Source organism: Equus caballus, chromosome 2 (genome assembly GCF_041296265.1).
Source record: "Equus caballus isolate H_3958 breed thoroughbred chromosome 2, TB-T2T, whole genome shotgun sequence".
Lineage (NCBI taxonomy): Eukaryota > Metazoa > Chordata > Mammalia > Perissodactyla > Equidae > Equus > Equus caballus.
The window spans coordinates 7035605-7049430 of record NC_091685.1 but is presented as its reverse complement, the minus strand read 5'-3'; the positions used below and the strand labels follow the sequence as shown (position 1 = coordinate 7049430).

Below are 13826 nucleotides of genomic sequence, written 5' to 3'. Positions count from 1 at the left end.
TCCTTCCATGTCAGTTTTTTTGGGAGAGTTTGAGAAATATTGGTGTTCTTTAAATGTTTGGTAGAATTTACCAGTGAGGCCATCTGATTTGGAGCTTTTCTTTCTTGGGACTTTTTTGATTATTGATTCAGTCTTTTTACTAGTTGTAGGTTTATTCATATTTTCTATTTCTTCCTGATTCAGACTTTGTAGGTTTTGTGTTTCTAGGAATTTGTCCATTTCATCTAGGTTGGTCACAATTTTTTTAAACCAGAAGAGAATTATTTGAAAATCACCAAGTAGAATATTGAGTCTGAAATCAATGCTTCCTTTGACAGAACAAATCAGAAGTTGGTTACAGAATGTCAGTTGACAAAATGTCATTGCTATATAAAGCAGCGATACAAATTGTTAAAACCATCACATTTTCAGTATATACATGTGCAAAAGAGATATTTAAGTGAGTTAGTAAACAGTGAAGAAATATTTAAATTTATTAGCTATGAAGAGGCAGAAATTAAAAATTTATATCCATATCAAAAAATAGAAAATGTTGATGGTACTCAGTGCAGGTGATGTTAAGTTGAAACCAGTGTCTTTATACATTTAAAAACCCATATATATGGGGCCAGCCCAGTGATGCAGTGATTAAGTGCGCACATTCCACTTCGGCAGCCCAGAGTTGGCCAGTTCAGATCCTGGGTGTGGACCTATGCGCTGCTTGTCGAGCCATGCTGTGGCAGGTGTCCCACATATAAAGTAGAGGAAGATGGGCACAAATGTTAGCTCAGGACCAGTCTTCCTCAGCAAAAAGAGGAGGTTTGGTGGCAGATGTTAGCTCAGAGCTAATTTTCCTCAAAAAAAACAAAGGGAATCATAAAAAAGAAAGAAAACCCATATGTATCAATTCTTAGAACTAATAATTCCTTTTTGGGGAAATAATTCTCAAAGAGCTTTAAACAAAAAGATGTTCATTTTAGTTTTACTTAAAATAGCAAGTACATTTGAAATAATTTCTGTCCAAATTAGATAATAAGTTAAATATATATACATTTGATTCAGCCATTAAAAATACTTATTATAAGGCAATATGAAAAGTGCTTATGATATATGAATAAAATAAAATGCAATCTCATAGTTAAGCTTTGTTTATAATTATAAAAATTATTCTTGGGCATAAAAACAAGTATACCTAAAGCAAACATATGAAATTGAAAACAGGTAATTTTAATTGGTGGAATTCTGGATAATTGTTCTCTTTTCGTTTTTGTTTTTAATTCTTATAGTGATTCTTAATATCGATTCAATTAAAAACAATTCAAGGTCTATGAAATAGTCTTGCAAAAATAGTCAAACTCAAATCTGATCAAATTTCTAGATCTATCAATCAATTTATAGGAAATACAGAGTTCAAGAGACACATTAAACACCACCACAAGATGGCAATCAGTGAAAATCCACATTGTGGGGAAGTACAGGACTCAGCTTCTTCAATAAAATATTTTTGAAGGAGAACCTACATAATAAAAGAGACTTAAGACAATCAGAGCATATGGACCTTATTTGATTCCTGATTCAAATATTACGTTAAAAAGCTAAATGAAATAAAAATTTTGATATATATTCATAAAAATTTATTAAAATACGCTATATTAAAAATATAAGACTAATACAGCATTGGATGTGTATATTAGAAAAGAAGAAGGGCTGGCCCCATGGCTGAGTGGTCAAGTTCATGCACTCTGCTTCGGCGGCCCAGGGATTTTCAGGTTCAAGTCCTGGGCGCGGACATGGCACCGCTCCTCAGACCATGCTGAGGTTTTGTCCCACATAGCACAACTAGAATATACAACTGTGAACTGGGGAAGAAGAAGAAGGAAAAAAAAGAAAAGAAGAAAAATCCCAGGTCAACTGTCTAAGCTTCCACTTTGGCAAACTAGAATAAAAAGAGCAAATTAAGTCCAAAGTAAGCAGAAGAACAAAATATTAAAAATTAGAGCACAAATCAATGAAACTGAAAACAGGAGCTGAGTAGAGAAAATTAATGAAACCAAAATCTGGTTCTTTGAAAAGATAATAAAATCGACAAGCCTCTAGCCAGGCCAATGCCGAAAAGAGGAGGAGGACACAAGTTACTAATATCAGAAATGAAAGAAGGGACATCACTACACATCCCATTAAAAGGATAATAGAGTAATACTATGAAGAACTCTATGTACACAAACTTGATAACCTATAAGAAATGGACTAATCCGATTAAAGATAGGATTTCCCAAAACTCGCACAAGAAGAAATAGACAATGTGAATAGTCTTATATCTATTAAAGAAATTGAATCAATAATTAATAACTTTCCAAAACAGCACCAAGTCCAGATGGGTTCACTGCTGAATTCTACCAAAGATGTAAGGAAGAAATTATACCAGTTCTCCACAACCTCTTTCAGAAGATAGAACCAGAGAGAATACTTCCCAACTCATTCTATGAGGCCAGCATTGCCCTCATACGAAACCCAAAGACATTACAAGAAAACTACAGGTCAATTTCTCTCATGAATGTAGATGCAAAAATCCTCAACAAAATATTAGCAAATCGAATCCAACAATGTATAGACAGAGTTGTACACTGTGACCAAGTAGGATTTATCCTAGGATAAATAAGGGAAATACAAATTAATGCAAAAATGAGACACCGCTACACACCTATTAGAATGGCCAAAATTCAGAACACTGACAACACCAGATACTGGTGAGAATGTGGAGCGACAGAACTCTCATTCAGTGCTGATGGGAATGCAAAATGATACAGCCACTTTGGAAAACAGTTTGGCAGTTCATTACAAAGAAAAACAGCAATCATGCTCCAAGGTATTTATATAAATAACTTGAAAACTTATGTTCCTGCAAAAACTTGCACACAAATGTTTATAGCAGCTTTATTCATAATTGCTGAAACTTGGAAGCAACCAAGATGTGCTTGAGTAGGTGAGTGGGTAAATAAACTGTGGTGCATACAGACAATGGAATATTATTCACTGCTTAAAGGAAATGAGCTGTGAAGCTGTGAAAAGACATGGAGGAATCTTAAATGCATATTACTAAGTGAAGGAAGCCAATCTGAAAAGGCTACGTACTGTATGATCCCAACTATATGATATTCTGGAAAAGGCAGGACTATGGAGACAGTGAAAAAAGATAGGGGTTGGTGGAGAGGGAGGAATGAGTAGGTAGAGCACAGAAGATTTTCAGAGTGGTGAAATTAGTCTGTCTGATAATGGTGCATACATGTCATTATACATTTGTCCAAACCCATGGAATATATAACATAAAGAGTGAACTCTACTGTAAACTGTAGACTTTGAGTGATAATGGTATGTCAGTGTAGGTTCATTGATTGTAACAAATGGACCACTCTGGTGGGGGATGTTGATAATGGGGAAGCTAGGCATGTGTGGGGACAGGGTATGTGCCAAAATCTCTATAACCTTCTGCTTAATTTTGCTGTGAACCCAAAACTGCTTTAAAAAATTGTCTATTAAAAAATATATATATCTATATAAAATAAGTTGTATTAAAATATATAAATGAGGGGCCGGCCCAGTGACATAGTAGTTAGGTTCGTGCACTCCTCTTTGGTGGCCCAGAGTTTGCAGATTCAAAACCTGAGGGGTGGACCTACACACTCCTCAACAAGCCATGCTGTAGCAGCATCCCATATTCAAAGTAGAGGAAGATTGGCATGAATATTAGCTCAGGGACCATCTTCCTCAGGCAAAAAGAGGAAGATTGGCAACAGATGTTAACTCAGGGCCAATCTTCCTCACACACACAAATATATACGTATATGAGACTGTTAAAAATGTTAATACTGCTTGGATATTTAATATTAAGAAACTGAATTTCTTAAGGTATGGTAATGGTATTCTTATGATAAAATAGTCCTTATGTTTCAGAGCTAGATACTGAAATATTTAATGATGAAATAATATCTGAGATTTATTTCAAAATGATTAAGTGGGAGAGAAGTGGGTAAGGATTGGATTTGATAATTGTTTCACTTGGGTGATGGGCACTTGGGGGTTTGTTATGCTGTTATGTCTACTTTTATATGTTTGAAAATTTCTATAATAAAAAGTTTAAAAAATGAAGAATGGCCAGAATATGGTTACAAAAATAGGGATATGTTTAATTGCTTGCCTTTTACAAATTAGCACTTTTTAACCCACACTTGAAACTTACTACAACATAATATATGTGTTATTTACAAGATAATAATAGGATATATAAAAACTAATTCATTGTGTATTAAAGGAAATGAGTGATAACTTCAAGCAAGTTTAAAGTTTTATGTTGAATGTTATTTTCTTACAATTCTGGTCTTGTATCTTTCTATTTGTGTAGCCCCACTTGGAAATAGTGTTGAAAGGTTAAATTAGAGACCTTTTGTAGCCTTTCCTGTGATATACTCTTAAAATTATTCTCATAATTATTTTCAATTAATAACAGTAAAGTTGGAACAGTTGTTTGGACAGAGGTAGGGTTGGAATCTGACTGAACTGCTTTAGCTCTTACTGCATTGATTTTGGTATATGCTAATAAACAAGGGTAAAGTACTGTTCTGCACTTAAGAATTTTTGCAAATTGTTACTGTTGGTCCTTGTGAATAGCTCGATATTGGTCGGTCACAAGTATTTTCTTCTCCTGTTTTTTGTTCTTGCAAGGCAGTTATTTTTGTCATAATTACAGGGCTTTTTGAAGACCTGGGACATCATTTTTTCCATTTTCTAATTTGGAAAGAAATAAGTGAGCATTTGATGATTTGAATTTTCAAGAATTACAAAGGAGTATGTGTTATTCACACTGTAAAGGGTGTATAAATAGGCACAAAGTGGTACTTGAGTATAGAGCTGTTCATAAATTTGGCAGTAGGGTTTGTTACATGGAAAGCCATGAGTGGGAAATTTTAAAAGGAAAGGAAAGGGAAATAAGGAAACTATCATACATCCAGTACCTATTATGTGTTACCAATTTTAGATGTATTATATCATTTAATTCTCATAAAAGCCTTGTGAGGAGGATATTAATATTTCAATTCTACATATGAGGAAAAACTGAGACTCGAGAGCTTAAATTATTCCCGTAGAGTCATTTGGCTAGTGAATGATAAAGTTGAGATTGGAACCCAGAAGTGCCACATTAAAGAAAATTACATGTAAACATACGAGTGGAACATTTTAACCAATACTCATCTGGAATATTGTATAGCACATGTATTATAAATCATCATAATTTGTCTCTCTACTGTAAGGCAGGTCATATAGATCCTGTCAGTTAAGGTCATCCATAGCCGTTTGGCCTGTAAAACTTGAGGTCACTAGTATTAATAAACTGCTTAAAATGTGTTTGCCATGTTGAAGTTGTGAATCTGGGCATGTATGGCATAGCCCTTTCCAGATAAGTGCACATTGTTTCTGCATTCATATATTCATTTGTGCAATAGTTTACTAATCAAGGAAACAATAAACAAACATTTATCAAGTACCTATTTTATTTCAAGCGCTGTGATGTCAGTATTAAAAGTACTTTAGTACTTTAGTTCATTGCTGCACAGAGTTTATATTCTGTTTTGGGAAAATGGAGAATAAATTAAGTAAATGCAATAGATTACAATAGATCTTGTTAGTTGTAATAATAAAGGCATATGGCATGCTCTTTCAGCAGTATAATAATTTAAGTTCATGTACAAATATGTAACTCTATTTCTAGAACTGATTTTAATTTTTGGCTCTGGGCCTCTAGCTCAGAGAACTGAGGAAGTTACTTAAATGATGTTTGGAATGTGGTGGGATACTTTTGGTTGTTACAATGACTGGGGTTGCTACTGGCATTTAGTAGGCTCGGACCAGGGCTGCTAAACATCCTTTGTTAAACAGGACAGTGCTGCCCAGTTGAAGAATTGGCCCACCCCAAATGCCGAGAGTGCCCTTATTGAAAAACATTGACTAACCTAGCTCATGGAAGACAACTTCCTCTTGTTCTTTTCAGGCAAATTCAGTATTATTCAGTAATGTTAAATCCAGGGTTATTAACCTACTCTTAGTTGGTTCAGATCTCTTAGATTCTGCCCCTCTTCTCCATGGTACTAATTCTGATGACCTGAGGATCTTATTACGTCACAGTCTTTGTCTTTTTGAGAATGAGGGCCAGTGTTTCAAGATGTGTCTTCTATTTTATATTGTGGTACACTATCTATGCAGTCATAGGCACTGTCCAGTGGTAGTTTTGTAATGTATATTACATTCGATTCCATGTAGTTCTCTGGCATGAGTGAATCCACAGAAGTGCATCCCTTTGCCTGTCTCCCATTTCCTTGCCATTCTAGGTAGTCTCCTGGCAAGTCATCCACTTTTCTAACTAACTTCTGTGCCTTTCTGTAGTCCAATTGGAAACATAAAGGATCCCCTCTACACTATTGTTAGGCCCATGGGATACTGGGAAGGATGAGTATTCTTGGGTCTTTCAGTTTAACTGTGTTATGCTTCCCCCTAACTTGCTTTTTAGAAAAGACTTGTTTTTGTTTGTTTTTCTCTTTTGACCTGTCTTTTATTATAGGGGTCTCAGCCAAGAACTCAGAGGGTAGAAGGAAGATTATTTTTCCTCTCTGCATCCCCATCTTATCCCTCTCTTACACCCTGTCTGCTGGGAACTGGTATCGCCCCTCACCTAGGTTCCAGGGCTCATTTTCTTTCACACCTCGTGGGATCCGGTCCTAAGTCCACCCCAGAAATGACTCCTACCTACTCCACTTCCACTGTTGCCACTTCAACTCCAGGCTCAGTGTCAAGTAGTTGGCTATGTTTATTTATTTAGTTTTTTGTTGGAATTCCTAGGTCTGTCACCTTCTACTCTGTACACTTTTGCATTTAGGTTTTAGAGGAATCTGCATTCTTTCCATAATTGGAATTATTTTTTCTGAATACGGCAGTGGTTAAGAATGGATCTTTCTAAAGATTTCTTTTTTTTAATAACTGAGGCCATAATAGTTTATAACATTGTGAAATTTCAGTTGTACCGTATTATTTGTCAAGTCACCATATAAATGTGCCCCTTCACCCCTTGTGCCCACCCCCAAACCCTTCCCTCTAGTAACCACTAAACTGTTCTCTTTGTCCGTAAGTTTATCTTCCATAGATCACTGAAGTCTTACAGTGTTTGTCTTTCACTGTCTGGCTTATTTCACTTAATATACTCAAGGTCCCTCCATGTTGTTGTGAATGGCATGATTTTGTCTTTTTTCATGGCTGACTAGTGTTCCATTGTATATATATATACCACATCTTCTTTATCCAACCATCAGTCAGTGGGCACTTGGGTTGCTTCCACGTCTTGGCTATTGTGAATAATGCTGCAGTGAACATAGGGGTGCATCAGTCTCTTTGTATTGTTGATTTCAGGTTCTTTGGATAAATACCCAGTAGTGGGATAGCCAGGTCATATGGTATTTCTATTTTTCATTTTTTGAGAAATCTCCATACAGTTTTCCACAGTGGCTGCAACAGTTTGCATTCCCACCAGTGGTGTATGAGGGTTCCATTTTCTCCACAAACTCTCCCTTGTTTGTTATTTTTTGTCTTTGTGATTATAGCCATTCTAACGGGTGTAAGGTGATACCTTCGTGTAGTTTTGATTTGCATTTCCCTGATGATTAGTGATATTGAGCATCTTTTCATGTGCCTGTCGGCCATCTGTATATCTTCTTTGGAAAAATGTCTGTTCATATCCTCTGCCCAGTTTTTGATCGGGTGGTTTGTCTTTTTGTAGTTCAGTTGTATGAGTTCTTTTTATATTATGGAGATTAACCCGTTGTTGGATATATGATCTGGAAATATTTTCTTCCAGTTGGTGGGTTGTCTTTTCGTTTTGATCGTGGTTTCCTTTGCCTTCCAGAAACTCTTTAGTCTGATGAAGTCCCGCTTGTTGATTGTTTCTTTTGCTTCCCTTATCTGAGTAGATATGGTATTTGAAAAGATCCTTTTAAGACTGATGTCAAAGAGTGTACTGCCTATATTTTTTTCTAGAAGTTTTATGGTTTCAGGTCTTACCTTCAAGTCTTTGGTCTATTTCAAGTCTATTTTTGTGTATGGAGAAAGATAACGCTCTACTTTCAGTCTTTTGCATGTGGCTGTCCAGTTTCTCCCACACCATTTATTGAAGAGACTTTCCTTTCTCCATTGTATGTTCTTAGCACCTTTGTTGAAAATTAGCTGTCCATAGATGTGTGGTTTTATTTCTGGTCTTTCAGTTTTGTTCCATTGATCTGTGTGCCTGTTTTTGTAGCGATACCATGCTGTTTTGATTACTATAGCTTTATAGTATATTTTGAAGTCAGGGATTGTGGTGCCTCGAGCTTTGTTTTTGTTTCTCATGATTGCTTCAGCTATTGGATGTCTTTGGTTGCCCCATATGAATTTAAAGATTCTTTGTTCTGTTTCTGTGAAGAATGTCATTGGGATTGTGATTGGGATTGCATTGAATCTGTAGATTGCTTTAGGTAGTATGGACATTTTAACTGTGTTTATCCTTCCAATCCATGTGCATGAAATCTCTTTCCATTTCTTTATGTCCTCACCTGTTTCTTTCCATAATGTCTTATAGTTTTCCTTATATAGGTCTTTCACCTCCTTGGTAAATTTATTCCTAGATATTTTATTCTTTTTGTTGTGATTGTAAATGAGATTGTATTCTTGAGTTCTCTTTCTGTTAGTTCGTTATTGGAGTATAGGAATGCCACTGAGTTTTGTAAATTGACTTTGTACCCTACAACTTTGCTGTAGGTGTTGATTATTTCTAATAGTTTTCTGATGGGATCTTTATGGTTTTCTATATATAAAATCATGTCATCTGCAAACAATGAGAGTTTCACTTCTTCATTGCCTATATGGATTCCTTTTATTTCTTTTTCTTGCCTAATTGCTCTAGCCAAAACCTCCAGAATAAGAATAAGAATGGTGAGAGTGGGCATCCTTGTCTTGTTCCTTTTCTCACAGGGCTGGATTCCAGTTTTACCCCACTGAGTATGATGTTTGCTGTGGGTTTTTCATATACGGCCTTAAAAAATCAGTTTTGGTTTTTATTTTTTTTTCATTCTTAGTTGAGGTTGTTTTCCCAAAGTGCAAGTCCTCTACTTCTGAAAGTTTCCAACTGCATTAGTTTGCTAGGGCTGCTGTAACAAAAACTACCACTAACTGGGTGCTTTAAACAAGAGAAATATATTGTATAACAATTCCAGAGGCTAGAAGTGTGAGATCAAGTTGGTGACAGGGTTGGTTCCTTCTGAGTGCTGTGAAGGAAGGATCTGTTCCATATCTCTTTCCCTCACTTGTAGATAGCCATCTTTATGTTCACATGGTATTCTCCCTGTATGTGTGCTGTGTCCAAATTTCCCCTTTTATAAGGTCATCAGTCTTACTGGTTTAGGAGCCCGCCCTACTGACCTATTTTAACTTGATTACCTCTGTAAAGACCTTATCTCCAAATGAGATCACATTCTGAAGTATTGGGGGTTAAGACTTCAACATCTAAATTTGGGGGAAACACAGTTCAACCTGTAACACCAACTAATGTTCTTTTTTCTGTTTTTTTTTTAACAGAAAAAGCTCTACCCAAAGTTAAAATATCCCAGTCTAACACCTAAAAAATATATATATAAATTAAAAAGAGAAAGAAAAAGGCCCTATTTCCATCCAACTCTCATCCTCCAACTTGACTATTTTACTTTACTTTTGCATGTCAGTTAGTAAACTATCTTATTCTTTTTACAGACTGAACAACGTTGCATTTTATAGCTATACTGCAGTTTAACCATTTCTCTACTGATATATATTTGGGTTGTTTACAACTTTTGGCTATTACAAACTGTATAGAGATAATTCTTGTATACATCTCTGCACATGTGGATGCTTTTTGTAGGATAAATTAAAATTAAGTGCTGAGTCAAAGGGAATGAACACTTAAAATTTTTTTAAATATTGTTCAATTAATCTAAATTATACTACCACCAAGAGGGTATGAGAGGAAGTTCCTGTTTACTCTATATCCTCACCACTATTGGATAATATCAGGATTTTTTTCCCCAAAAGAATCTTTGCATGTACAATAGAAAAGGAATATCTCATTCTTTTAATTTTAATTTTGTCATGAGTGATATTTATTATATTTTTATTTATTGGACATTTTATTAATTTTTCTGTGAATTTATGTGTGTGAGTTCTTTGCCTATTTTTCCTTGGAGGTATTTGTATTTTCCTTACTAATTTACTGAAGCTCTTTATATATTATGGATCTTAGTCCTTTGTCCATTTTTATATAATACAAATATTTTATCCAGTCTATTATTTTGTTCTTTTTGATGCTATTGTAAATGGAATTGTTTTTATAATTTTCTTTTCAGATTGTTCATTCTTAGCGTATAGAAATGCAACTGATTTTTGTGTGTTGAATTTATATCCTGCAACTTTGCTGAATTCATTTTCTCATATAGTTTTTTTGTGGAATCTTTAGGGTTTTCTGCATATAAGATCATGTCATCTGCAAACAGAGATAATTTTACTTCTTCCTTTCTAATTTAAATGCCATCTTTTTGTCGCCTAATTACTCTGGCTAGAACTTCCAGTACTATGTTGAGTAGAAATGGTGAAAGTGGGCATCCTTGCCTTGTTCCTGATCATAGAGGAAAAGCTTTCAGTCTTTCACTTTGAGTATGATGTTTGCTGTGGGTTTTTCATATATGGCTTTCATTATGTTGTGGTAGTTTCCTTCAATTTCTAGTTTTTTGAATGTTTTTATTATGAAAGGGTATTGAATTTTGTCAAATGCTTTTTCTACATCAGCTGAGATGATCGTTTGGGCTTTTTCCTTCATTCTGTTAATATGTATTACATTGATTGATTTTTGTATGTTGAACCATCTCAAATCCGTTCTTGCTCCCCTCCATTTTTTTCCCTTACTGTAGCCGTGCATGTCTGATCATGTCTTTCTCTTCTATTAAAACATTTAAGTGATTTCCCATTGCTCTATTAAAAAGACCAAAATTAGGGCCAGGCCCAGTGGCCTAGTGGTTAAGTTCAGCACAATCCACTTCGGCAGCCCGAATTTGGTTCCTGTGCATTGACCTCCACCACTCATTGGTCAGTGGCCATGCTGTGGTGGCAGCTCACATACAAAAAGAGGGAGATTGGCAGCGGATGTTAGTTCAGGGCGAATCTTTCTCAGCAAAAGAAAGAAGACCAAAATTATTAATAAAATCTATAGAACCTTTGCTTGATCTGATCTCATCTTATTCTTTGCATCCCTTAACTCTCAGGGCCTCTACCCACTGAGTTTTTTTAGTTTCTTGATGGAGCCATGCTTCTCCCCCTACTGGGACCCGTGCACATGCTATTTACTCTATTTATTATTCTCTCTCTCCTTGGTACTATTTTATGCATAGAAAACTCTTACCCATCCTTCAGATTTTATCTCTGTGTTTCCTAAATTAAACCTTCCCTGACCCTGCCAATCTAGGTAAAGCCTAGATCACATGATCTTATTTTACCATGTACTTCTTTTGAAGCAAGTAATTTTACGTTCACTCGTGTGATTATTTGATTTTAGATTATAACCTCTGTAGATGTAAATTCCACGAAGGCAAGGGCCACGTCCATTTTTTTCACTGCCACACACAGTCAGATAGCCTGGTGCCCAGCACATAGTAGGGACTCAAATATTTCTGGAATAAATGAGTTAAGGATGGCTTCTTAGTTTTACCTCTTGATTACAAATGTTGTTGAAGGATTTCAAGAAGATTAACATGATTAAATTTATTTTTAGAAAGTTCAGTCATTTAGTATTTATGTGAAAGATGAATTGGAAAGACACATCTGAAGACTGGGAGGACAGGTAATTGATTATGATGATCTTCTAGGCCTCAAATAATAAAGGCCTGAATAAAGGAAGCAGCAGTAGTTATGGAGAGGAAGAGATGGGATTTGGGGAGAACCCTTTAAGAGAGAGAACTATCAAGACATAGTGACTGACTGGATGTGGTCATGGTGAGAGAGAAGGAACAGTCAAGTCTGAATTAAAGTGAAATATATGCATTAGTATGAGGCAGTATTATGTAGTGGTTAAGAACAGTCTTTGGAGACAACTTATATAACTTACTAGCTGTACAACTAAGCAATTTTATTTAACATCTGTTTATTTAACTCTGTTAATTATAAATGAGTGTCTTGATAGAATTTTTGAAGTTAAATGAGATAATACATGTAAAGTGCCTGGTATTTACACAGTTTGCTGTGAACTTGAGCAAGTCATTTAACCATCCCAACTCAGTTTCTTCTGATAGAACATAAGGAGAATATATCCCTGTCCTCCCTACATCACAGAGTTATTTTGAGAATGTAAAGCCTCTGAAAACTGTAAATTAGTAATCATGGTAGCTAGGTGTATTAATTATACTTAGTAGGAGAGGAGATGATCTCTCTCATTTTGTCTTTAATGTGCCCTCATCTTTGTAAGTTATAGGATACTTCTTGGTCATAAAAACTGGATTAGTAGAATTTTCCCTTATGGGAACCACTTTCTGCCTGTATGAAGCTCTCTGAGATAAGTGACTAATGAGTTCTCAAGAAAGTAAATCTTGGAGCCGGCCCCGTGGCCAAGTGGTTAAGTTTGCATGCTCCACGTCGGTGGCCCAGGGTTTGCCTGTTCAGATCCTGGGTGCGGACCTAGCACCACTCATCAGGCCATGCTGAGGCAGCGTCCCACGTATCAGAACCAGAAAGACCTACAACTGGAATATACAGCCATGTGCTGGGGGATTTAGAAGAGAAGGGGGAAAAAAAGGAAAATTGGCAACAGATGTTGGCTCAGGGCCAATCTTTAAAAAAGAAAAAAGAAAGAAATCAACAGGGAGCTGAGGAGATTCTTGTTGCTTGATGTGGAAGGGAGAAGAAAGTAAGATTATCAGGAACTCTCTTTGGAAGGTGGAAATAAGGTGCTAGAAATTGGCATGAACAATTTTGGTTGCCTGCTCTGATTTTCTGTAGCTGGGGCTGTGCTTTTTTTATCAAGTTGTATGTTTTGATCTTTCCTGGCCTTCATAGCAAACCAGTGAAAACAGCTGGTATGATCATTATCCCATACATAAGGATAGTAAAAAAAAGAAGTTAAAAACCAGAGTCCCCAGTCAGAAATAGTGGCTATAACTGTCTTTAAATGCCCATGTTATATGATATTGTGTATAGGAATTTTGCCTAAGGGCAGCTCACATTTTTTTCTCTCCTGTGTATTTGCTGTATGATCTTGGCTAAGATTTTTATTTTCAGCCAACGCTTTCACTTTCCTTATTGCTTACAGACATGTAATCTCACTCTTACTTTTGAATTGGGTCTTGTGCCCAGCTTCCTCAATTACATTTTCCTTTGAAGTTTTTATGTTGTAGTAATAAGGTTCCCTGTCAGTTGGTCAGTATTGATTTACTCCCTTTATGCTGTGATCCTAAGTAAATTTAGTATGTTCTTTTTCCTGCAGGTTTTTTGTGCTTCCTGCTGTAGCCTGAAATGTAAACTGTTGTATATGGACAGAAAGGAAGCTAGAGTATGCGTAATCTGCCATTCAGTGCTAATGAATGGTAAGTATTAAAACAGGTTGAATTCACAATTATTGAGACAGAACAAGAGAATTCCTCTGAAAAGGCTACTATTTTTTCCTGCCTCTCTCTACAAGTTGCTCACCTTCTCAAATGTCGTAACTTCAACTGAAAATGTTGAACTAAAGTTCCACGTTTTGAAAATATCTTAGCATCTCA

General features: G+C 35.8%; 1 protein-coding gene across 10 annotated transcripts in view; it reads left to right on the top strand.

The window, feature by feature from the left end:
• The window catches only part of ZFYVE9 (zinc finger FYVE-type containing 9), a 193048-nt gene that overhangs the window by 107464 nt on the left and 71758 nt on the right, over positions 1-13826 (top strand). For all 10 annotated transcript variants that reach the window (XM_070259969.1, XM_070259974.1, XM_070259968.1 and 7 more), the window contains one exon: positions 13550-13649. In XM_070259969.1, the coding sequence (XP_070116070.1) occupies positions 13550-13649 (100 nt within the window). The remainder of the gene's footprint in view (positions 1-13549; positions 13650-13826) is intronic.